General features: G+C 50.7%; 1 protein-coding gene across 3 annotated transcripts in view; it reads right to left on the bottom strand.

The window, feature by feature from the left end:
* EPHB3 (EPH receptor B3) overlaps nt 1-9,597 on the bottom strand; it is an 85,111-nt gene extending 75,514 nt beyond the window's left edge. For 2 of the 3 annotated variants that reach the window (XM_081190081.1, XM_081190080.1), the window contains exon 1: nt 8,662-9,597. In XM_081190081.1, the coding sequence (XP_081046207.1) occupies nt 8,662-8,749 (88 nt within the window). In that variant the 5' untranslated portion in view covers nt 8,750-9,597. Of the gene's footprint in view, nt 1-7,811; nt 7,843-8,661 lie in introns of those variants that run through there. The other variant, XM_081190082.1, reaches the window with a different exon arrangement.
* Nucleotides 9,598-26,741: the final 17,144 nt, after the last annotated feature.

The following is a 26,741-nucleotide window of genomic DNA, read 5'->3' on the forward strand; positions in this document are numbered from 1 at the left end:
TATCGGAAAGACTTAGCCCCACAGACGGAGCAGCTCTGAAAGTCAACAAATTTAGCTGGCAAGCACATGCCCCCCCCCCCAAACGGCCCTTTGCCAAAATTTCCCTCCCAGTCCTGCGCCTGGGGCAGTTACCCGAATCTCTGAACGGCCCTCCACTCACTTCCTCCCAACGTGCGAACGCTAAACCCATCTGGAACTGTTTAAACCTAAATATCCTCACCCCCCCCCAATAAACTCCCCAGTCCAAACTCTAGATTCCTCCGAAGTTAAAACAAGCAGAGAGAGAGAGGCAGAGGGAGAAGGGGCAACGAGAGAAAAGTGCCAGGGCCTGGCTCGATGGCGCTTTCTCTCTCCCTCTCTCCCCCACTTTTCATTTTCAGTTTAATTTCTGCGGGACTAGGATAAATCTGTCCCTGGCAATTGGTCAAAGCCGACACGTTTTTCTCGTTAATAAGTAAAGAGGGGGCCTCGGGTTCCTCACCGTTGGTGCGTGCGGAAGACGCACGGCACTGCCACCCCTTCGACACCTCCTCTGCCTGCGCTGCCAAGCAACTCCAGAACCAGAGTCTCTTCCTTTCTCTGGTTCTCCGGGGGTCTGAGAGGCAACGAAGCCCCTTCCCCTCTTGCCAGAGGAGGCAAGGGCTTCCCCCAGAAGTCTCAGCCAGAGCAAATGCTGTAGAAAGAGGCGGCTTTGGGATGGGACTTCAGCAGCGACCGGAGGGCCTCTGTCCAGCCCTTTTTGAAAGGGCGAAGGACAGAAAAAGCTGCTCAGGATCATAAAGATAGCCCACTGAGTCCTCGGGCGAATCCATGCAACTTCAGTGTTAAATGCAGCCTTCCCACACTCAAACACACGCAAAAAACCACCAAAACCCCAGAGCTGGCATGCATGCTGGCGATTATAAACCCGGCCGAAGTTCCTACATGTTTCCTACATTTCACATTCCAAGGTGGGGGCTTGTGGGGGGGAACAGGTGCAAGGGAAAGCTGCAGGCTCCTAGAGACACAAGAGGAGGAAAAACACACACAAACAAAAACAAGAAGTCCATCACACACACCAGAGCAACAAGAGGGTTCCTATGTGCTGGGGAAACGGGCGACACAATGGCCTTAAGGGAGCCATGGGGCCTGGGCTGACTTTCACAGCAATGGGGAAAGGGTCCAAATATTGTGCTGTTGCTGCTATTTCCCTTGCACGGAATCACACTTCCAGTTCCTTGCAAACCTTTCCATCTTTTCTTTCCCTTGCAAAAGTGAGCAGTCTTCGATAGCCATTTACATTTTTCTGTTGTGAACCGTTCTGGGATCTTTTAATGAAGGATAGCATACATGTTTAAATTATTATTATTATTATTATTATTATTATTATTATTATTATTATTTGCTCATTCTTTCTTGTATCTCCACTGCATGCCTGAAATGCAGCTCTTTTTTTAACAAAGGAGAGGATAAACCCTACTAGACGGCAGCGCTCGCTGCTAAGACGTATCCAACACAATCCCTCGAGTTACAAAATTTCAGCGGCATGTCTGTGCAGGGAGCTCATATCACTCCAAAAACATTGCTCAAAGGGGCCTTGCTCAGCCAGGCCCAGATTTAAGACCCATTTTCATCTTACGCACCACCCAAACAAAGCCATGGCATCAAATACGCACACACAAATTCCAGCTGAATTTAGCAGAGGGGTTTGAGAAGGATCTACATAGGCCAAGCTCCATGGCTGGCAGATCTCACATGCTGAAATGGAGGATAGTTCACAGAAGCTGTGGAGCTATGGAACTAGCTCCACCTTCTCAAACTTGGTGCCCCCTCCAGATGTTCTGGACTACAATTCCCATCATCCCCTGCCATCATGGCACAGGTGATGGGAGGGTGGCAGGCTGAGGAAGGAAGCTCTAGCGTTCTTCCATGGTGCCAATGTGCTGCCCACAAAAGAACAGACCCAGATTCCATCTGAAATGTGCACATGCAGCTGCCATGGCCAACACTTCTTCTCAAACCCGCCAGAGACATGCAACTTCCCTCAGAAGGCAGCCAGGCACAAGGCTACAAGAAACTACTCCTTTCACCCAAAGTTGCTGTCTGTCTCTGTTCCACAACCGTGCAGCAGGCCCCCTTCTGTTGCAAGACATGCCCCACCCCAGAGGATGCAGGAGAGCAGGACCTTGAGGACGGTGAACAGATTCTGCTTTCCAGCCACACGCTGTGCAGTATTAATTATGGCAGTCAATCTAGCCGCCATTTTGACTCCTCCACCTGCCAATAGCCTCTAATGAGAGGCCCAATCGTTACACTATCTTTTGTTCCCCGGATGCGATCTTTGTGGAGTCACAACAACCTGCTCCCTCATTAAGGCTGCATCTCCACATAGTGGCTTTGTGGAAACAAGAAAGCTTAAGCGAGGGAGGGCCGCCATATTTGCAAGCAGAGACGCATGTAAACACACAAACGAAAATGCCCCCACGAGATGATGCGCCGTAACACGGGGCAATATGGTTTGGGGATTCCGGTTTTACGGGTGGGAATCCCTCAAGTTCTGGAAACCCTGTCCGATGGGACAGCTTGGTCTTAAGTGGAAAAAACTGGACATCTGACCAGCCAGTCTATTTGGCAAAGAGGGAAGAATCCCAAAATGGGGGTCCGGGGTGGGCAAAGCAACACAAGCGCCTATGTGCTGTGGCTCCAGAACCCTCTACTCCATGCTCCCAGCTGGAGAGAACATGGTTCCCTGCACATGCGCGCTGATGCCTGCCTGCCCCCTTCCCTCATGCTTGGCACCACAAGGAAAAGCTGAACCTGGAAAAACCAGTTTGAGTCGGCACCGCAGGTAAGTAAAAGCGGGCCTGGAAGAAAAACACAACACAGAAAACAACACGTGAGCCCGTGATTCAGGTTCCTTGGGATGTTTAATTAAAACCTGCCGAGTACCCAGTCGCCAGCAACTGCCAAAACCAGCCTGCGGGAAGAAAGGGGGGAAACGCAACCGAATATTTCATGCACGATGCCAGCCTTGACAAGAACTTTGAAAAGGAGGAGGAGGAGGGAAAAGCCCCAAATGCCACCACAAAGGGTGCTTGGGTGCGAATCGTCCGGTACTAGGGATTCCCCACCATTAAGGGAAATGGAGGGAACAGAGATCATTTTAACCCAAGAGAGTCAGCATCATGATCAGCCTAGCACTTGCCCGTGTAGCTTGAGGTGAAGCTCAGTTAGGCGCCGAGAAAATAAGAAGATGAGAGCAAGGAAAGTATAGAAAGTACAGAGAACACCGTCCCGGGAGGGGGGACTCTCAGAAGTCCACGCAGCTCGTCTTGTAAGCTTGCCCTCGTCGCCAATTAGCCGGCTGCTCTTCTGGGCACAAAGGAACAGCCTCTCTCTCCCCCCAGACGGATGAGCCAGCTTGCAAGGAATGGGAGATTTAATGAGCTCGGCCAGAGCTTCCCGAGTTCTGTGACCAGATTCCCCTCAGCCTTATCCTAAAGCATCAACAAAACAGCAGGCCGAGTGTCCCCGCCGAGAGAGGAGGCAGTTCAGTGAACTGTAATTAAAAGAAAGCAAATCTCGCTCCGTCAGGGAAATACCTGGCAGCGCATCTATAGAATCGGGAGGGGAGAAAACGCGACGTTGCACGCAGACGCACCACGCACATCGCGCTACGTCAAAACATGTGCCTAAATACGTGCATTGTGCTACACTAGACTGGGAGCCCACTGCCACAGAAACAAATGCACTATAGAATTCAGCCAGGCTTTATAGAGCTAAAATGCGCCTCCCAAACAAGCCTCCATCTTCGCTCAACTCAAGCAAAACTTGGGAAAGGATGAACAAGCTTCCCTCCTGACCCATTTAATGCCACAAGCACCCCCGCGCTCCACATTAAGCTAATGTGAAACAATCTCTCCCACTACCCAGTTCTGTATTTACATTCACCTGCATGGGCTTCACCCACAAAGAGGTGGTGATGGTGGGAAAATCCACTTTTTAAACCGCACCTTTAGTCGCTAGGGTAGCGGTTAGAGGGTCTTATGAGATAACTTCTGGGCATTTAGTGATCTTATGTAGCTGCTCTGCAGCACAGGGAGTTGAGCGTAAACAGAAATGCGTCCCCTCTGCTTTCCATTTGTCCCCAATATCCTCCTCCTCCCAATGTCTCAGCAAAGAGTTATTCATTTACCCAGTCATGGGAATACAGGGGGCAGAGGAGCCCTTTGCAAAAGTGGAGAGGTTAATTGTGCCCCGAATCCCTCGGTGCAGTGTCAGGGTGTAAGCTAGCCAGGACAAAGGAAAAGGAAACCCTCGAGGTTTTGCAGAGACAGGAGCTTCTCTTGTCCGTCTTGCCCCTACAGAGTTTGTGCCTCTTTGTGCGCAGGTGAGCAGGCAGGAAGAAGAAAAAGAATCTGTCCTTTGCCATTATTCCCAAACCAGTATTATTAATTCCTTCCCTTGCGCCCAACCCTGGGGGGGAAGAAGCACAGGGCATCAGAAGCACTAAGAGGTATAGAAAATGTGATTTAATGCAGTTTAAATTAACGGCGTATCGTTTTTCTCTCTCTTTCCAGCAGAGCAGGGGTGGATTGGTCCCAAGCAAGGGAAGCAGCAAAAACTGAGCAAAAGGGAAAGAAGAGAAAGCTTGCATTTTCCAAAAGCGCTCCTCCTTCCCCTCCTGCGCTCTTCGGCCGAGCAAGGGAAACCTATTCCCGTGGGGCCTCGGCTCCCCAGCCCAGCTCGCCTCTCATCGCGTTCAAGTGCCTTTGCCAGAGAAAGCCGCCGCCGTTGCTTCTGGGCCAGAGCATTCCTGCTCCGGCAGGCTGAGGCGCTGCTGAACCAGAGAAGAAAAACACACTGTAACTTCAAACAGACCCAGCACGCTTGCACAGAAATCTGGGGGAAGGAACCATTTTCTTCCCAGCCCTTACAAAGCCCTCTGTGACTCGCTGCTGAAAAGCAGGCTTCTCCACACACACACACACACACACATACACCCTTCCACCGCTCTCCTCCTCGGCCCCTCGACGTCTCCCCTTCTGCGCTCCCTTGCAAAGAAACGGGACTCTCCACCAGGCTCCCGATAGGTCAAGCCAAGAGGAGCAGCGGGGAGGAGAGGGGAGAAGGAGCACAATTGAACAGAGTCGTGTTGCATTTTTTTTAAAAAAAAGCCCAGACACAAGTCTAAAAATGTGCACGCTCACACCCCAGCCGACCGCAAAATCCCAACTCTCACGGGTCAGGACGCAGAGGTAACAAAACTAGCTGGGAGTTACACATTTCTGGCACCGAAACCTGACAGGGCAGCGCGAGGTGGCAGAATCCCCGGTTACTAGCAGCTGCGGTTTATATAGAGTGTGCGCATATGGATTTATTGCTGCTATGGATTTATTATTAGCACTAAAGTAATGCATACACTAGATTTACAGTAACTGCTCAAAAACGGCACAGTCTGGATCAGGAAGCAGCTTTTTTAAACAGCGCGGGGGCGGACCCACAACACAATGCGCGTATTATTTTTATTTTTAAGTGAGAGCCCCCCGCCCCACAAAAAGGGAATGTAAGAGCGCATTCCTGGTGATCTTAAGGGTCAAGCGACCCTGATTCGCAGAGTTAAGTCACAACATATGCCGCACACGCCACTGCTCGGTTTACACGCAGCCCAGCTGGAACAAAAGGCAGAGCAGGAAAAGTGCAGGTTGAGAAGCCAACTCTCGAACCCACCCAAGAACACGCCCCGCAGACCCCAAGCGAGCGCCTCGCGGAGAGAGCCTGGCATGAAGCTGAGACGCGAACTCCTCCGTCTGCAAGGTGGTGCTCTTTTTAAATACACACACATAAGGGAAACAGTTGAAAAAGGAAAAGGAAAAAAGGGTTGCCATTCCTGAGCAAGCCTTTGTATAGCCTCCGATTTGCTCTTCGTTTAGGAGGTTAGCGGGGACCTGATCTCGATGACAAGCTGCCACCCCATTTTCTCAAAGCAGGACAGGACAAAGACGCATTGATCTACACGGGCCTGGCAGTCACAGCGGCAGAGAACGGAAGAAACTTAAGGGAAACACCTGAAGTGTGAAGCGTGGCAGACACTGTACCCATAAAGCACGCCAGGTCAGGGAAATCAGAACACCAAGACGACAAAGAGAAGGCAGGCAGACTTGCAGAACGCACAACACTGGTTTTAAGCCTTGTGATGTGTCCCCTTCACGAGATCTTTGTGGGTTTGCCCTGGTTTCTGATACAATTTGGTGACATGCCTGGGCTGTCCCCATCTGGACAAATGGAGCTGCATATATGGAACAGGAAAAAATCCTATCCCTCTGCAGGAATTTCAATTCAGTGTAAAAGGCCCTTGTTCTCCAGGAGTTAAATTATCTTGGAGAAAGGGAGATATTCCACGAAGTGGCTGCCTGCCTGTGTTGATGCCTCACCTTCCAGCTGAGGCAGTTCCCAAAAAGGCGTAAAAGCTCCAACCTTGTTCTGCACAAAAGGAGCCAAGGTAATTTGGAAGGAGGCATGTTTCTTGAAAATCTCAGAAGGAGCCAAAAAGGGTTCCTTACACACACACACACACACACACACACCCTCCCACCCTTCTCTTTCTCTCTCACTCTCATTTCACCACAAACCCAGCGCCTTTACCATCCCAGCAAAAGAATGTGCCTGTGAAGGAAAACTTGAAGCCAGCGTCAAACAGGGGAGAAGAAAGGAAGTCAAAAGCATGTTTTTGAATGTATCCAAGGGAAGCGATGCTGAAGCTGGCGGGTTTTAAGATCTGATGTATTTGGGGAAATTCACAGGAGCTACTTTTAAAGACACAACTTCCATATTTGTGTGGAAGGGAGGCTGGGAGGTAGCTGGAGAAATGAGGCTGCCTATTAAGAAAATTCCCCAGCACTGATTTTTGAGAATGTGTCACATATGTCTGCATTCCAGCTTCTGTGATGTTCTTCTTGTGCATGCTGAAAACATGTCCCCCCCCCACTCTCATTTTGACAAGATTCAGAACACAAAGGGCAAGATGAACCAATTTTTTCCCCGAGCTTGCTCAAAGGCCCAACACCTTTTCTCTGATGCGACAAAAGCTTGTGATTCCCACGCATTTGGCAAAATGACTAAAGTTAAAACTTCTACCAGAACTGGAAAACAACCAGTTTTCTCTCCTCTGGTCTCGCAATTCAACTGAGTTGCAAGCCTTTCGTCCTGGTTCTTGAACGCTCAACCTTTCGGTGAGGCTAAAGAGCACCATTTCTGGCCTTCAGGACTGAGGGGTTGTGGAAAAGCAAACTTGAAATCTGCCTACACCCAAAAGGAACATTAATGTCAACTGTTCTTTTGCTGAAGATGGGAAGTATATGGGGGGAGATTCCACTAGAATACAAACCTCTCCTTTTCTGCTAAAATTGTGCTTTATACTAAACAGAAGTATCATTTGGGCTTAAAGCAGGAATAGGATACTCAGGCTATCTTCAGGTGGCTCCAACAATTTCTGCAGAATCGGAACTTTTCAGTGAGACATCTATGCTGTGAAATGCAACAACTAAGTAAGCCACTGCTCTTACATGTGAGGCTCTCTTACAGAGGGAACTAATTTTAAAACAAACTCTGAACTTGGCTTTTTTATTTTTAAAGTCTACCACGAACTGCTTCATTTCACAGCTTTGCTTTTCTGTTTAATGCAGGCCAAGTGACAGAAGTACCCTCTCTGCCTCCCCGGTTCCCAGTCTGAAGAAAACAACATCCTGCTCCCACAGCCAGAAGAAAGCAGTCCAAAGAACTGAGAAAAGAATGCAAACCCAAATTCCGAGCTGCAATGGTCTAAAACTCACCCGCAGTCAAAAGCATGGCGAACTTAGCAACTTTATGGATAGCACTTGACAGCTCTGAGGATCTCTTCTCTCTCTTCTGCCACTTACAACACAATCGCCCTCCAAAATCTAGCTGAGCAAACTCTCAGCAAGCCACACAACGGGCAGCAAGGCCAAGGCAGGCCAGTTGGCCACCAGCTTCCTTCGCTTGCCCCCCAATTTTGAAGCTGCTGGTGTCATAACACAGGACCTCAACATTAAGCAATGGTGGTGGCCCTATCTAACGCCACGGTTCAGAAAGTGGGGGGCAGAGGATCTAAGTTAGAAGACCCTGGAAAGACCAGAGACTGGATCTCAAGCCAAGTGGGCATGCTTCGGACTTGATTATTTTCATGGAGGCTGCCACAGATTTGTGAAACAGAGGCTGGAGGGCAGAAGAAGGGGCCAAGTGTTTGAATGGGGGGGGGTAGGGCGGAGGTGGAACAATTGCCCATCCCAAACAGACAGGGACAATGGCTTCTCTCCAGACACCCATCCAAGGCAATGGACGGGCGTTCTGGGGCGTGTATGTGGACTCAGGACAGCAGACACCTCTGGAGGCTGCCTCTCCATCTGATGTCCGATATATTGATAAAGGTTGAAAGGGTTCGTGACTCTGGAAAAGGGTGGGGTTCTTAAGCACCCCCGGTACCCCCAAAACGCAAATATTTAGTGTGTGCATCCGCAGAATTCAATGTGCACATGCAAAGGTGAGTGCCAAGCTGAGGTTTTCATCATTTCGCTCCCTCGGAATGGGGATCCCCCGACGGAGAGGCCGATCCCCGCGGGAAATCCCCCCCTACTGCCCCCCAAGGGATCCGCGGGGCCTCACCTTCCAATGCGCGGCAGCCGCCCGGCAGCAGAAGCAGCAGCACCACCGGGAGCAGCGGCTGGGGCGCCCCCGGGCGGGCCGCGGCCATCGCGGGGCCGGAGCCCGGCGGGGCGGCTACACAATCCCGAGCCCCCGGGGCGGGCGCGGACCTCCGGCGCGTCGCTGTCGCTGCTCCTCGGCAGGGAGCCCACGGTCCGCTCCCGGCGTCGGTTCGGCGTCCGGCGGGCTGATCTTTGCACCCAAAAAACCTCCCGAAATTAAACTCCTCCAGGCTCCAGCGGGTCGATCCGGTAGTCCCGGGCGGTCCTGAAAGGCGCTGTCCGCCCAAGGCGCCTCGTACTCCGCCAAAGAGAGACAACAGTCCTACCCTCGCTTCCTCGCCCGACCCCGCAGCCCGGGCGGAGGTGGCTTTGGACGGGCGCCCTCCGGAACCTCTCGCCGGAGCGGGTCTTCCGACGGCACCAGAGTTCCGCGCGCCTCTCCAAGGACGCCGCTCTCCCCGGCAGCACAGGGGGTCTCCCTTGCTCGGGTCCGGGGGACTTGGAGCGGGTCAGAACCGGCCGGGGCTTCTTCAGACGACCGCTCCGGTCCGCGATGCGGACAGCGGATCCCCGCTCGGCTTGCTAAGCTCCGCTTTCTCTTGCGCTGCTGCTGGGTCGGAACCCAAGCGGGCTCGTCCAGGCCCTTGCGGACGGTCCGGTGCTGAAGCGCGGCAGGGCTGGAGTGCCAGGATCTCTCCCGCCCCACTCTCGGTTTTCTCTTGGGTCCGCGCTGGGCTGGGGATTCCCCGGCGTCGGGGATCCGCAGAGGGTCCTCCTCCCCGGCTGGAGAGACCCGGGAGGCTCGTTGCGCGGCAGGCTGCAAGCGACTCGCGAGCTCCGCACGCAGCCAGCGCCGCCCCTCGCTGGGGGATCCTCTCTCGGCCGCTCACGCTCTCGCTCTGGGCGCTCCTGCAAAGCCGCCGCGGCTCAGACCCAGGGGGAGGAGCCCGGCTGCCAATCGCGCCGAGGGCCGCGCCCCCGGCAACCAGGCACCCTCTCAGCGCGGGCCAGGCGCGGCGGGAACGCCCCTAGCAACGCCAAGCCTCGCGCTGATTGGGCGGCCGGCGTCCTCTGGGTTGCGGGGAGGCGGGGCTCCGAGGGAAAGATGAATTGGAAAGGGCGGGCACTCCGAGACCAGCTCTCAAGGCTCACTGGCCGGGCGGGAGGCACGGCGAGGAGGGTGCTCCACCTAGTGGCCGAGTGGGGAATTGCCAGCTATTAAAGTGCTGCGGTGGGAGGTGGGGGGCTCCCATTCATGAATGGGCAGGATGACATGGGAGGCGGGGGGAGGGGAAGCCTGAGAGTTAACAAAAGATAGGAATAAAGAACTCCGCAGCCGCAGCAGCATGGAGATAGCGGCAGATTTCGCAGATATGGCATGGTCAGGATTTCCCCAGATACTCATGCGAGGAGGTACAGGAGCCATGTGCTGACATAAAGTCTTCTGCTAAGTATAGACCCTATACTTATAATGTTGCAAAATGTGTCCTGCAACAAGCCAGTGAGATACTAGAACTGCCTTAGTGGGGGAAGCACACTGTGTTGCCCACACAACATTTCACTTCATTAGTTGTTCTGTGACGCTTCTCCCAATGTCACCACAATATTGCCATCTGGAGAGACACTCTTGAGCTACAGCTCTTAACATGCGACAACAGCAACGATGTCCGTTTGCGGTTTAAAAAGTTACGGTTTTTCAGCAGGACGTTATGGATCCTGCACCAATTGAAAAGGAGGCAGTGTGCTTGGCACTTATAACCAACTCATGGGCACATGGCATCCTTGTTGTTGGCCTCCGTCTGTCTTGAGAGACAATGGAGTGCGCCTCCGGGGGTGAAGTCAAACTGCTGCTTTAGCAGCACCAGAGTAATCTCCCCGGGTTGCAAGCCTGGGCAATGTATGGAGCTCCTGGGCTGCCCAGACGACAAGACCCTCCTCTCAGCCTCACTGATGGATACCTGAAGGAGCATCTCCACCCCCCTCATTCTGCCTGGACACTGAGGTCCAGTGCCGAGGGCCTTCTGGCAGTTCCCCCCCTGAGAGAAGCCAAGTTACAGGGAACCAGGCAGAGGGCCTTCTCAGTAGTGGCACCCGCCCTGTGGAACGCCCTCCCACCAGATGTCAAAGAGAAAAACAACTACCGGACTTTTAGAAGACATCTGAAGGCAGCCCCGTTTAGGGAAGCTTTTAATGTTTAACAGATTACAGTGGTACCTCGGGTTAAGTACTTAATTCGTTCCGGAGGTCCGTTCTTAACCTGAAACTGTTCTTAACCTGAAGCATCACTTTAGCTAATGGGGCCTGCTGCTGCCGCTGCACCGCCGGAGCACGATTTCTGTTCTCATCCTGAAGCAAAGTTCTTAACCTGAGGTAATATTTCTGGGTTAGCGGAGTCTGTAACCTGAAGCATCTGTAACCTGAAGCGTATGTAACCCGAGGTACCACTGTATTGTATTTTAATAGGGGGGGCAACTCCCATCTCTTGCGGGGGTGCAATTAGTGCCAGCACCGTCTGTTAAGAGTTTGGGTGTAATCTTCGATACCTCCCTCTCTATGGAGGCGCAGATTACAGCTATAACAAAGGCGGCATTTTTCCATCTCCGCCAAGCTAAGCAGTTGGCCCCTTATCTCTCTCGCCCTGACCTAGCCACTGTGATCCATGCGACGGTCACCTCCAGACTGGATTATTGTAACTCGCTCTACGTGGGGCTGCCCTTGAGACTGACCCAGAAACTCCAGCGGGTGCAGAATGCCGCAGCGAGACTCCTTACGGGGTCTTCGCTGCGGGATCACATTCATCCGGTGCTATACCAGCTGCACTGGCTCCCGGTGGAGTACAGGATCAGGTTTAAGGTGCTGGTTTTAACCTTTAAAGCCCTATACGGCCTAGGACCCTCGTACCTACGGGACCGCCTCTCCTGGTATGCCCCACAGAGAAACCTACGGTCTACAAATAATAACACCCTCAAGGTCCCAGGCCTCAGAGAGGTTAGGCTGGCCTCAACTAGAGCCAGGGCCTTCTCGGCTGCAGCTCCAACCTGGTGGAATGCTCTGACACAAGAGACCAGGGCCCTGCGGGACTTGACATCTTTCCGCAGGGCCTGCAAGACAGAGTTGTTCCGCCAGGCCTTTAGTCAGGGCGCAGCCTGACCCCCTCCTCTGGCAACCTGCACAGAATTTTGTTTAATCGGTTGCCACCAATGTGATTTTAACTAATTTTTATAATGAAATTTTTTTAGAATGTGTCATTATTTGATTGTTTATTTGATTGTTGTTAGCCACCCTGAGCCCGGCTCAGCTGGGGAGGGCGGGATATAAATAAAATTTATTATTATTATTATTATTATTAATATTCTGTTGGAAGCCGCCCAGAGTGGCTGGGAAAACCCAGCCAGATGGGCAAGGTATAAATTATTATTATTATTATTATTATTATTATTATTATTATTATTATTATTATAAAAAAATTCCTTCCAGTAGCACCTTAAAGACCAACTAAGTTAGTTCTTGGTATGAGCTTTCGTGTGCATGCACACTTCTTCAGATATATTATTATTATATTATTATTATATATTATATAATAATATATTATTATTATATTACTGATGGGGTCCACAGGAGCCAGCTGGGTTGGAGGAGTTGCCAGAAGGAGGTTCACAAGGTGCCACTGAACCATCTTAGGAACTCCACTCCAGATTTGGCTACTCCATAGCCATTTCTTCTCCTAAAGACATCCCACAAGGCAGTGGAAGTTTAGGACCAGCCCCTAGATGGGCTCCCTTCCTATGTGGACGCAACTGAGCGGGCCATGACGCACCACCCTTGGGGGCGTGGCATGCGTCCCGAGGGCGTGGTGCACATCCCAGGGGCATGGCACGACGGGGATGACATGGGAGGCGGGGGGAGGAAAACGACGAGCAGCGCGCGCCCCGGGAGGTGCTGCTGATCGGGAGTTGGTATTTTGAACCCCCTTTGGAATGGCACCCAGGGCAGTCTGCCCCCCTGCCCCCGCCTCGGAACGCCCCTGAGCCTTATCTGCCCTTCACCTTTCCTCTACAGTGCAGAAACTGCCTTCTTCACCGTTGGACCCCCTATTGGTCTGGTCTGCTCAATCCACCTAAGGCTTTCTTCACATGCAGGGGAACTCTCTAACTCCCCGAGGGTTTGAAACCCATTGGCTACTCTCACATGGTTTAGCTGGCCAGTCGAAGCCGTTTCCTAGGGTGTGGCCATTGTCTCATTCTGGCAGCTTCTAGGAGTCCCAGGTGAGAGTGAGTGCAGGGTGGGGTCCAAAGGTCCAGAAGGCACACGACATGTCCCCACCAGAGGTATTGCCCCTCCCCTAACACCCCACACCCCCCAAAATGCAGGTGCTCTAACAATAGCTGGATGGAGAATTTGAGATCCAGGGCTCCTCTGTTAGTCAAGGATCTACCAAGGTGAAGGGAAGAAGGTGACAAAACACCCCCATTTTCACACAGGGTGCGGGGAGACTCACAATTCCGCACGAAACTGGGCTGCTGAGCCTGTGCTTTCCCCCTGACCTCACTAAATCAGAATGCACAGGTTTCTAAAGGTGAGCCTCTTCAAGCACACCCGAGCCTACCCAGATTCCAAGCTAGTGACCACAAAGCAATGCTCTGGATTTGTGTACATCTCAGAGGAGTCGTTGAGCAATCACCATGACAAATAAGATACTGAAACAGCTGAGAAAGTCACCGGCAGTGTGGTACGGAGAGGGGGAAGGAGGGGCATCATGTATCAGTGTTCCAAATATGAGGAAGTACATGGGAGCTGCTTCCTCAAGACCTCAAGCTCAACCTGCACTTGCGGCGGGAGGAGTCACCAATGGTGAAAGCTGCATCTGCTTAATTTGGCCTTCTCCCTATGCCACCATGAATGGGACTTCTCTGTGGTTACTCTGTGCAGAACTACTCACCATACAAATCTCATCCAGAATGCCTAATCCAGTGGTCGGGAAAGCCAGAGCAGGAGCGACCCTCAAATCCTTTCCATCTGGCCCCTGGGACTCTCATGAGACGACACTCAACCCCAGGACATTCTCCCTCTTTGATCCTGCTTCTCAAGGGCTTTCCCCTAGCTAGAAAGGATTCCCCTTGAGCCGTAAAGATGCCTCTCACTTGCCTGAATAAAGGGTGTGTACAAAGCCTGGCTTGTGTGTGCCTGAAATATACACAGATACGGGTAACGTCTGGAAACCCAGCCAGATGGGTGGGGTATATCATCATCATCATCATCATCATCATCATCATCTGCACATCCAACTTTGACCCAGCTACTTCTTGCCTCTGGCCCTGCCCACTGCAGGCTTGCGGCCCCCAAATGTTGCCTGTGAGGGAACCTGGCCCTGAAAAGGTTTCCCCACCCCTAGCCTCACAGAAGCTGGTACATGATGTCGCGTCATCTCCATCGATGTCCCTCCATCACCTGAATTCAGAGAGGTCCATGAGAGGGAAATGTTAGGCTGATGTAAGAAGGTTACCAAGCGTTTTCAGGAGATGCCACCAGGTAATACACAACTTTTGGAAGACATTTGAAGGCAGCCTTGTATTGGGAAGGTTGTAATGTTTCACGTTTTATTAAATTTTTATATGTACTAGAAGCCACTGGGGAGAAACCCAGCCAGATAGGCCGAGTATAAATAAAGAAGAAGAAGAAGAGGAGTTTGGATTTGATATCCCGCCTTTCACTCCCCTTCAGGAGTCTCACAGCGGCTAACATTCACCTTTCCCTTCCTCCCCCACAAGAAACACTCTGTGAGGTGAGTGGGGCTGAGAGACTTCAGAGAAGTGTGACTGGCCCAAGGTCACCCAGCAGCTGCATGTGGAGGAGCGGAGACGCGAACCCGGTTCACCAGATTACGAGTCTACCGCTCTTAACCACGACACCACACTGGCTCTCTAAATAAAAAAGAAGTTGTTGTTGCTGTTGTTTCTGCTCCCAAACCTTTGCAGGTGCAACTAGCTTCGAAAGTGGGATCACATATAACTGCCCCAATACCACCACAACCACAAATAGTCATGAATGCACAATAAACAGGACGTGGGGGGGCAGGCTTTAGGAGGGTTCATTTTTGTCCTCAACTAGGGACAGAGAGGCCCATTGGCTTAATTCTGAGTTCAGGTGGGCTGCAGTTCTGCAATAGTGGGAGGAAAGCAGGCTGGGCATGCTCAGAGGCACTGGTCGTTTCCTCACCCACAGCTGACGATGCTCTTTCAGCGCAACCAAGCGGAGGTGCAGGTTTCAAAGCAAGCCCAGGAAACACCCGGGTTGCAAGTTGCCGCTCAGGCAGGGTGATAAGGAGGCTGCGGGTGGAGGAAACGAAACTCCATCTGAAGATGTGATCTGCTTCTCTTCTGGCCCAGCTCCACCTGCCAGCTCGGCAGATACTGGCAGGATCCACTCCTCTCTTCCTTCTTTGGCAACACCTGCCGGACTCGCCCTACCGGTGTGAGCTGGCATGATCTGAGTGTTGGATTTTGCCATGTGCATCAGCAAGATAAACAGGGCTGTTTCTCTGATTCAGCCAGGGCAGCCTGACAGCTGATGATCAGGTGGATAAGATCTCGCTCTCTTCTGATCCCAGACACCAAAGGTGTCTGTAGGTCCTGAGCGAATCACTGCTGATGACTCTACCTCCAGAAACTCCTTAATAATAACAACAATAACATTGCAAGGAACCTGCATTTGCCTATTGCTTCACTGGCCAGGTAGGGATAGCAGCAGTGGATCTTTTGCAACATAGAGTTGTAGCGTTGGAAGGGACCTAGAGAATCATCTGGTCCACAAACCATCCCTGATGCAGCCTATTGCCAGCTGTCAGAGGACATGCTCTGCCATCGCTCTAAATGAAATGAGCCAACTTCCAGTCACACCCAGCATGGTGGGGAGTCCAGACGCCGAGTCCTACGAAAGCTCTGTGGGGTTTTGTAGCCCAAAGAAGAGATGGTCAGGGCAAAATGGATAGCGGCCTTCTTCTTATCTTTTCTTTAATATTTTTATTAACAATTTCAACATACAAACTGTCAAAACATATCATATTCATTATTATTTTCCCCTTTTTGCCCACCCCTTCAAACCCTCCCTCCCCCCCACTGAGACTTTCCTCAGCTCCTCTCTCTGATTTCTCAGCACATATTGTTCTCTGCATGTTATAAAATTATACATATCCTTATCTATCTATCATGTTGTCAACCAAGAAATTTGTGTATGTTTATTCAAAACCTGCCAAGGAGTCCAGTTCATTGTGTTGTCTTTTTAGATAATTTGTAAAAAGCTCCCATTCTTCCTTAAAGTCACAGTTACCCTTGTCCCACAGTTTGTATGTCAATTTAGCCAGTTCTGCATAACTCATCAATTTTTCTTGCCACTATTATTTCGTTGGGATTTCCTCATTCTTCCATCCTTGTGCTACCAAAACTCTTGCTGCTGTTGTAGCATACATAAATAAGTTATTTATTTTTCTTGGCCGGTCTTGTCCTAGAATCCCTAATAGAAATGCTTCTGGATTTTTTTTACAAATGTCATTTTAAACATTTTTTTTTCAGTTCATTGTATATCATTTCCCAATTTTTTTCACTTCTCTACATTCCCACCATATATGATAAAAAGTTCCTTCTTTTTCTTTACATTTCCAACATGTGTTTGACTCAGTTTTGTACATTTCTGCTATCTGTACTGGTGTAATATACCATATACATCATTTTCATATAATTTTCTTTCAAAAGAAAACAATCTGTACATTTCAAATTTACTTTCCACAATTTTCCCCAATCCTCAAATTGTATATTATGTCCTATACTGTATCTTGTGCCCATTTAATCATAACCAATTTGACCTCCTCATCTTTTGTTTCCCATTCTAGCAAAATACTATATGCTTTCTTCAACAGCTTTACTTTTTCTTCTATAACTTCCTTTTGAAATCTAGAAGTTGTATAACTAAACCCTTTCTTGTTGTCTTCCTTGTACATCTCATGTAGTTGTCTGTAATGTAACCAAGATAGCGGCCTTCAAAATATCTGAAGAGCTGTTGTGCAGAAGACAGAGGAGACTTGCTCTCTGTTGCTTCAGAGGGCAGGACTTGGAACCAAAGGGGTGGAAATTGCAGGGAAGTGGATTTTGGCCGAACGTTAGGAGACGCTTCCTAGTGGCAAGAGTTGTTTGACTGTGGAACTCTCTGCCTCAGGAAGCGGCGGTCTCTCCTTCGCTGGAGGTATTTCAACAGAATGGTCACACTGTCAGGGGTGCTGCAGTACAGTGGTACCTCAGGTTACAGACGCTTCAGGTTACAGACGCCGCTAACTCAGAAATAGTACCTCGGGTTAAGAACTTTGTTTCAGGATGAGAACAGAAATCGTGTGGCAGCAGCGCAGCGGCAGCAGGAGGCCCCATTAGCTAAAGTGCTGTTTCAGGTTAAGAACAGTTTCAGGTTAAGAACGGACCTCTGGAACGAATTAAGTACGTAACCAGAGGTACCACTGTAGTTGAATTGTCCATTGCAGAGGCCACCTTAAGCACACGGGTTGAGCTACATGCCTTCCGATGTCCTCCAAACTCAGTGATTCTACAATCCTTCTGAGGCTTTGCTAAGGCTGGTGAAGTTTGTGCTATTTGTAGTGTGTTCCATTTACAGGGTTTTGCCTTCGTGACAGTCCTTCTCCCCTTGTTCTGCATGGGTGAAACCGGTCTAAAGTCCTTCCTGAAGGTACGACGGGTCTGGCTGCTTTTCCCTGGCAAATGTCAAATCGTGGTGCATTTCTACTCTGGGGAATTGTGCACGGATCCCTCGCGGCAATCTGCTTAGCTGCTTACTCGTGGTGAGGAGGCCCTTCTGGCTTCTCCCAGACCAGGGGTCTGCAACCCGCGGCTCTGGAGCCGCATGTGGCTCTTTTACACCTTTACCGTGGCTCCGGGGCAGATACTAGCGAGGGGAGGAGGCGCATTGTGCGCCCCGACATTCCCCACTGTGGCGGGCGCTGTACTGGCTGTGACGCCGCATGGGGGCGGTGCGTGCGTTAGTCACGCACCGTCCCGACGTCACCTTCCCGCCCGCCCGCTACATTGTAAGGGGCATGTACGCTGGTCACTGTTTTGAAGGGGAGTGAAGAACACACACAAACAAAAGGTAACTTGTTAATTTAACGTTTATTTCTATGAGGAGGAGTAATTCTGAGGGGTCAAACAAAGAAATAATAAAAAAGTGACAAAAAAGTTATTTTTATAATGACGGGTTTTGCGGCTCCCAGTTTTTTTTCCTTCGGAAATGGGTCCAAGTGGCTCTTTTTGTCTTAAAGGTTGCAGACCCCTGTCCCAGACTGACGGAAGAGTAGGAGAGTGTTCTGGCCGTGACCTCGGGCTGAAGAGAAGTGACCCCCAGGCCGCTGATGTTCCTGGAAAGCTTGCCCTTTGCAGGCTCCAGCCCGTGAATCTGGAGAGTGAGGCCGGAAGGCTTTCTGTATTTGAGGGCAGAAGGAAACCTGACCTGCTGCCGCTCCCTCATCATCCGTCTGCCAAGTGCCCAAGACGAGGCTTGCCGCTCTTGGAGCCCAGGGAGAAGGAAGTTATTGACACTTCCTTCCCCTCCAGCCCACAGGTGTCAAGCACGTTCCAAAGGGGAGAGGCCCGGCTGAAGGTTTTGTGTTCCTGAGCAGGCAGGAGGGGGAGAGAGAGAGGCTTGCAGGCTCCTTAGATGGCAGCTTTTCTCTACAGGCAGCACTTGGACTGTTTAGGGAAGCTTTTAATGTTTGATGCCTTACTGTATTTTAACATTTTGTTTGTCGAAAGCCACCCAGAGTGTCTGGGGAAGCCCAGCCACATGGGAGGGGTATAAATAAATTATTATTATTATTATTATTATTATTATTATTATTGGACTGGCCTCATATGCATGGCCAAACACTGGTATTTTGACAGCCAGGGTGGTGTGGTTGTAAGGATGCCTTCCTGGGATTGGAAAAGCCCCAGGTGGTTACGAGGGGAACGTAGGAAACTGTCTTGGACTGAGTCAGACCACTGGCACACCTACCTGACTTAAAAGAAATATTGCTTAACAGAAAGTGGAAAAGATATATGTTATTGTGGACTGAATGTCTTGATTTCTTTCTCTTTTTTTATGTAACCAGCAGGTGAAAAATGTCTTTCTTTCTTTCTTTCTTTCTTTCTTTCTTTCTTTCTTTCTTTCTTTCTTTCTTTCTCTCTTTCTGGTCTCTTTCTGGTCTCTTTCTGGTCTCCTTCATTTTCTCCTATTATTTCTTTGGCTTCCTCTGCTCTGGGCCTTTAGTAAGGTCCAGGGATTATATGCCCATGGCGGTGGTAGATGCTTGATGGAGGATCTTGGGTGAGAGACAGGGAAATGGTGGTCTCCCAGGGTGAGAGGGTGGGAGGAATGTTTTTAATACAGTGGTACCTCAGGTTACAGGGACGCGGGTGGCGCTGTGGGTTAAACCACAGAGCCTAGGACTTGCCGATCAGAAGGTCGGCGGTTTGAATCCCTGCGATTGGGTTAGCTCCTGTTGCTCAGTCCCTGCTCCTGCCCACCTAGCAGTTCGAAAGCATGTCAAAGTAGATAAATAGGTACCGCTCTGGCGGGAAGGTAAATGGTGTTTCCGTGCGCTGCTCTGGTTCGCCAGAAGCGGCTTAGTCATGCTGGCCACATGACCCGGAAGCTGTCTGCGGACAAACGCCGGCTCCCTTGGCCTATAGATGAGTGCGCAACCCTAGAGTCGGTCACGACTGGACCTAATGGTCAGGGGTCCCTTTATCTTTTTACCTCGGGTTACTTACGCTTCAGGTTACAGACGCTTCAGGTTACAGACTCTGCTAACCCAGAAATAGTACCTTGGGTTAAGAACTTTGCTTCAGGATGAGAACAGAAATCGTGCTCTGGCGGCGCAGCAGCAGCAGGAGGCCCCATTAGCTAAAGTGGTACCTCAAGTTAAGAACAGTTTCAGGTTAAGAACAGACCTCCGGAACGAATTACCATATTTTTCTCCCTATAGGACACACTGTCCCATAAGGCGCACCTAGTTTTTTGGGGGGAAATAAAGGGGAAAAAATTATTTCCCCCCCAGGTGCGGGGCTGGGGCGGGAGAAGCCCGAGCTTCCCCCGACCCCAGCCCCCAAATAGGCAGCTCTCTGCAAGCCGTGGGAGCGCTCCCGCTGCTTGCTGAGAGGTCCGCGAAGCCTGGACGCGCTGAGCTCAGCGCGCGCAGGCTTCAGCATGCAGGCAACTCTCCGCAAGCAGCAGGAGCCCAGCGCTGTGCTCCCGCTGCTTGCGGAGAGGTGCGTGAAGCCTGCATTCGCCCCATAGGACGCACACACATTTCCCCTTCATTTTTGGAGGGGGGAAAGTGCGTCCTATAGGGCAAAAAATACGGTAAGTTCTTAACCCGAGGTACCACTGTATTCTGTTGGGAGCCACTCAGAGTGGCTGCAGAAACCTAGCCAGATGGGCGAGGTATAATTAAGTTGTTGTTGTTGTTGAAGATCCCAGGTGAGAGCTGGGAGGGGCTACTGCTTTCTTTGGGCAGTAAGAGTTAAGACCTACCTTTAAGAGAGGACTCTGTATTCTACTTATTCTATTTGTATTTCTTGCAGCTCTTTTTAAATTTAGATTGTTGTTGTTTAGTCGTTTAGTCGTGTCCGACTCTTCGTGACCCCCTGGACCAGAGCATGCCAGGCACTCCTGTCTTCCACTGCCTCCCACAGTTTGGTCAGACTCATGCTGGTAGCTTTGAGAACACTGTCCAACCATCTCGTCCCCTTCTCCTCGTGCCCTCCATCTTTCCCAACATCAGGGTCTTTTCCAGGGAGTCTTCTCTTCTCATGAGGTGGCCAAAGTATATAGAGATTAGTTCTCTATATCTCATTCTTTTAATTAAAATCTTGCATTCCTGAGATCACTGATACACGTAGCTCAATCTGTTTTCTAGGGCAGGGGTCAGCAAACTTTTTCAGCAGGGGGCCAGTCCACTGTCCCTCAGACTTTGTGGGGGGCCGGACTATATTTTGAAGGAAAAAAATGAATGAATTCCTATGCCCCACAAATAATCCAGAGATGCATTTTAAATAAAAGGACACATTCTACTCATGTAAAAACACGCTGATTCCCAGACCGTCTGCGGGTCGGATTTAGAAGGCAATTGGGCTGGATCTGGCCCCCGGGTCTTAGTTTGCCTACCCATGCTCAAGGGTTTCAGACTGGACATTCCTAGTCCTGCCTGTAGATTCCCAGGATTTGAACCTGGTACTTTCTGTATAAAGAGCAGATGCACTGGAAACATAGGGAACTGCTTTAAACGGAGGGGTAGAATGCCTTCTCCAAAGATGCTGGCCTGGTGCCTTTTTACAGCTCTGTCATGGAGCTACGGTCCTTTTCCCAGGGCTCCTGCAAGGATCTTAAGCAGCCTGCCCCCAGCCTTGAGGCCCCAAATGTTGTTGGACTACAATTCCCATCATCCGCCGCCAAGAGTTATGGATGATGGGAGTCGTAGTCCAGCAGGATCCAGGGACCCAAGATTGGGAAAGGCTGGATTGCAGTATGCTGCAAAGTGCCATAAATATGCCAGGTATAGATGTCCTTATTTGCAGCCGTTTCCCGTATTCTGATGTAAATACAATAAGCACTAGATCTCACCAAACAGAAAAAAAGAGTTTGGGGGGGAGGGAAACCACAGAGAAATGAAGGCAATTTTCGGTGAGACGCAAACCCATCTCACGGCAGCAAGAATGTAAAACTGACAAAACCGGGTATCATTAGGAAGAGGAGGATGCTGAACAGGCACAGCTTTGCTTGCAATCTGCAATTAGCCAGAGATAAAAGAGCCCCTCCCAGGCTATTCAGATGCAAAAATCTCTTGACTGCAGGAGAAATCCAATACAATTTGAGAAGTGGCAAAATAATCAAGGAAGCCTTATAGCAAAAATAAATTCCTGTGGTTCATACAATTCTCCCTTTAATTAATTTAAAAAAAGGATGGGAAATAAAGAGAAAAGCATTTGGCCGTGCTGCCAGGAAAAAAAAAAGTTATTGAAGTCTTCCAGGATGTGGCCCTTGAAGGTTTTGCAACTGGACTGCTGGGTGATGCTCCTTTCTGCATAAATGCCTTCCTGGAAGTGACCTTTAACGTATTATAAGGAATAATTGCTGCTGGAGAAGGATTTTTTTTCTTCTGATGGGGGGGGAGACACACCACGTATGTCTCCATGTGCAAGAGACTCTTTGGGAAAGGGGGCTCTTGGATCAGAGAATCTCTTGGTGTCTCGGCCCATTGTCAGGATCCAACCAAGTGCCTACATTAAACTTCCACTGCAGCAACTAACAGCCACTAATGACACTTACTTCCAGTTGTTGTCGGCATCTGTCTGTCTGGGGAGACAATGAATGGAAGAGTGCGCCTTTGGGAGTAAAGTGAAACCGTCGCAGAGTTACAGTGCCTGCTGTGTCTGTAGAGACCGATATAGGAGAGACATGTTTTGTTGCAGCTGGGGCAGATGGAGGCGTCCACCTGTGCTGCTGCAGATGCACCAGGGCGTTTCTTCTGTCTGCATTCCTCCCAGCGGTTATTTCTCCTCTGATCACCATTGTGGATACACAACTTGACTGAATGTCTCCAGGCACTGCAGTCATCTGCAAGGGTTTTCCACACAACGGGGTTGGTGTTGCTGTTGAGATGTCTGTTTACATTCCAGCACAGTATGCTGGGAACTTCCGTTGTGTATAGCTTTTGCTTTTCCCTGTTTTCTCTCTGAGACGACATGAGAGAGAGAGGCGACATGTTTCTTTGTCCTGATTTATGATTAATAAATCTGTAGTTATAGTATGCTTCCACAAGCCTCACGCCTATTCTGTGTCCGCAGTTCTCTCTGCTGATAGCGTGCCCTGGCTTTGAAGCCTGGGTCACTGATTTACCTTGGGACACAGGCCAATGGAAGCAGACATCCGAGCTGGGGCTTGCCAGCTGGCCTCCCGGCCCTCTGCATGTTGACAGTTGCCAGCCTTCATGTCACGTTTGAAGACATCTTTGTAACACGGGGCTGGTCTACCAATAGGCTCAGTGCCTGAAGCCAGCAGCACCCTGTAGAGCACTTCCAGATAGTGACTGTTTTGCAGATGAACTTCTATCACATACTGAGAAAATTCAGGGTGCTTCCATACAGAGCTTCCATGGCCAACCCAATCCCCTTGGTTGTCTGCAAAATAGGGCTGGGTGATACATAGATATATGGTCCAAAACCGGTATGAAGTCCATATCGTAATATCGGTTTCTTAATTTTTGACCTGGCAATATATCAGGAATCATGATATGTTTGTGTCTGCACGCCATGCAGAAATCATGATGTGGGGAAAACCGTGAAGCCAGCCAATGCCTCCACATAGCTCCATCCTTATTTCAGATATCGTGATATATCAGTATATCGGGGTGTTTAGCTGGTGATATATCACAAACCAGATATCGCCCAGCCCTACTGTAAACAGGACCTGAGCACAGCAACACTCTCCCTGCCTTCTCTGCAAAGGGCATTCAAAGGCATGTTACATCCTCTGTTGAAGGCAACTTTCCAGCTGCTGCAGATGTTCTCACCCGTGCAGCTCTATGGGGTCATGAGCCAAACCTGCCAAAATGCCGTGGGAAGGCACAGGGGCACCCCAGTGAAGTCCCCTTAAGCCCTGCAAACCTCTCCCCAGAAACTGTCGCATTCCGAGAGGTTATAGCAGGGGTCAGTAAACTTTTTCAGCAGGGGGCCGGTCCGCTGTCCCTCAATCCTTGTGGGGGGCCAGACTATTTTTTTTGGGGGGGGAGATGAACAAATTCCTATGCCCCACAAATAACCCAGAGATGCATTTTAAAGAAAAGGACACATTCTACTCATGTAAAAACATGCTGATTCCCGGACCATCCATGGGCCGGATTTAGAAGGTGATTGGGCTGAATCCGGCCCCCGGGCCTTAGGTTGCCCACCCATGGGCTAGGGTGTCTGAAAAGAACTGCTTCTGGCAACCTGCCCCGAACAACAGAACAGACCTAAGCAGAGGTTGTTGTTTTTTCTCCCCAGTGATTTGTTACATTTAATTTGAAGAGCTTTTAAAATGTACGGTCTTCTTATTTATGCTGTCTCAATTCTTTTTAATGGGTTGCTTCAATTAAATTGTCGCATGAATCTAATTTCGTAAACAAAGAAAGAAATGTGAAGTTTGATGACAATATTGCGTTTGGGTGTGGGGCTGAGGGTGTGTGTGTGCTCACATACTTGTGTGCACCAGACAATTTGCCTCCAGGAGGAGGAGGAGAAGCACCAAGTGGCCTCCTTTGCTTCTTTCTCATGAGTAGATCCTTTAGCAGATAAGACTCCATAACCTCCCACTTGAAATCGAGTCCTTCCCAGTCCAAAGATGCAATTGCATGCAAGAGATCTGTCAGCTGGAAAGGGCCTTCCCAAAACAAGGAGATCTGATCTGGTGTCTGTTCAAAATGACAGTAGTGGGAACATTGCAAGAAAGTGATGATCTTTCCCTCTTGGAAGAGCAGCTCACTTCCTCTCCAACAGATCTGCAAGAGAAGCGCTAACTCCACCAGGGCTGGACTAGCTTTTCCTGGGACATAGCCCAGCGGGAAAAGTTGGTGCAAAATGAATTCTAGGCTGAGTACAAACAAAACATGATCCAAGCAGCAGAGCCACTCTGGAAGCACATTCTGTTCAAACAAGCCCTTTCCCCTCCAGGGGCAACTTGTTCCGCAGAGCTTCCATGCACAGCTCTGATTGGCTGGTGCCTGTGAAATTGCCAACCCGCCTTCCCCCTTCTCTTCCAGAGCAAGTTGTGTGAGGAAATTTTAATCATTAGGGCTTTTTAAATCAAATAAACAGCAAGGTGGCAAATGAAGAGTTCAATAGATAAACATCCACGAGTGCATTCAACGGTTAAGGAGCAGGCGCTGTGGGTTAAACCAGAGAGCCTAGAGCTTGCCGATCAGAAGGTCGGCGGTTTGAATCCCTGCGACGGAGTGAGTCCCTGTTGTTCGGTCCCAGCTCCTGCCAACCTAGTAGTTCGAAGGCACATCAAAGTGCAAGTAGAGAAATAGGCACCACTCCGGCGGGTAGGTAAACAGCGTTTCCGTGCGCTGCTCTGGTTCACCAGAAGCGGCTTAGTCATGCTGGCCACATGACCCGGAAGCTGTACACCGGCTCCCTCGGCCAATAAAGCGAGATGAGCGCCACAACCCCAGAGTCGTCTGCGACTGGACCTAATGGTCAGGGGTCCCTTTACCTTCTAGCCCACTCGATGCACGAACACAGAGGGAAGCCTGGTGATCAGCATTTGAAACCACTGCAATTCACAACAGCGGGAGGGAACTGGGGTCAGCCAGACTCCAGTCCAAATGTTGGGTTACTTCTCGGCCCTGATCTGCAAAGAACTTTCCTGCCTGCATGACTCAACTCCAGTCTTATTCCGTGTCGGTTTGCTCTGCACAGCGCCTTGTGTATGAAGTGCATTTATAAAGCTAACAAGCCCCACTCCCCCTCCCTCTATTTCTTAAGGGTTTGTTTGCCCTTTGATTGAGCTGCCTCTATTGAATTTCGCCTGCTTATTACAATCACGCCAGCAGCGGAGCTAAATAGGTTAAATTGACTTGGCCAAGTCATGGGAAAGGACAGGTAGGTTTGAGAAGAGCAGGGAGCCATCCTGGGATTTGGGAGTCTGGCTGCTTTGCTTTGCGTACTCTGGGAAACAGTGCCCCTAACATCCACAGGAATCCGTGTGTGCACCCTACATTGGGATGTTTGGATCTGGCCCAGAGCTATTTGGGTGCCCAATAGATTGGATATATGAATCTGCCTGTTTGTCCACTGGGTCTAGGGGTGGGGAAGCTCAGGCATCTCTATCTGTCCTGTGGGACTCTCCCCAGACCACGCCCCCTCCCAGGCCACACCCTCTTTTCTCAAGCCACACCTCCTCACACCTTCAGGTGCTTTTGCCTGGCTGGCATGTGTCCTCAAACTCAGATAACACTTCATTCGCATGTGGCCCTTAGGAGGTTGCAACTGTAGGTGGCACAGGGCTTACCTGCCCCCTCTGTATTTTATTCAAGTTGGGCCCCTGCTTCAGTTTGTGCCCCAAAATGCGCCAGTAACCCATGCAACTGGTGTCAATGTGTTCTCAGCATCCTGAGCACACAAGCAGCTCCACACCATCCCACCTGAGGCTTCCAGGTCATCATAAAAGGCAGCTCCATGCAGATCTCATTTCAGTAGTCTAGTCCTGGTGCAAGGAAGAGCCAGTGACATAGGCGGTGATCCCGCGCCCAATCCCAGCCACCAGAAGCCCACGGAGACAGAGAACCCTACACTCCAGGGTGAGATCCCCAAAGGCTGCAACCCTCCCAGACTCCCCCAAGGGGGCAGCATCCTCACCCATGGCCTCAGGCTCCACTTGCCAAGGCAGGACACATCCCTAGAGCAGTGTTTCCCAACCGGTGTTCCGCGGCACACTACTGTGCCGTGAGACATCGGCTGGTGTGCCGTGGGAGGGAGGCGGGTGAGTCGGGCGGCGAGAGGCGGCGGCGGCGAGGATCCGCGTCGAGCCGGGGGCGGCTCCGCGGTGGTGGTGCCGAGCGGCGGGGCAGCGCGCGCAAAAGGGAGGAGCGCAAGACAGCGGAGGAGGAGGAGGCCGGCATGTCCGGGCAGCAGCAGCAACAGCAGCAGCAGCAACTCCCGCCGCCGCCCCCTCCTCCGCCCGCTATCGCCGCCACCACCACAACAGCCGCCGCCGCCTCAGCTGCCGCCGTCCCTCAGTCCCTCGCTCTGCTGCCTCCTCCCACCCCGGCAAGGGGGAGGGAAAAAACTTTCACTTTTGTGCGTCCCTCCCAGCGTGACGCTGCGCGCTGACGTCACGGGGCGGGGCTTTAATGGTGGTGTGCCGCGAGATTTTTTTCCGGTAAACAGGTGTGCCGTTGCCCAAAAACGTTTGGGAAACACTGCCCTAGAGAGAAACAGTGGACTGATGAATGGGTAGTTCTCT

Source organism: Podarcis bocagei (genome assembly GCF_964188305.1).
Source record: "Podarcis bocagei genome assembly, chromosome: 4".
Taxonomy (NCBI): domain Eukaryota; kingdom Metazoa; phylum Chordata; class Lepidosauria; order Squamata; family Lacertidae; genus Podarcis; species Podarcis bocagei.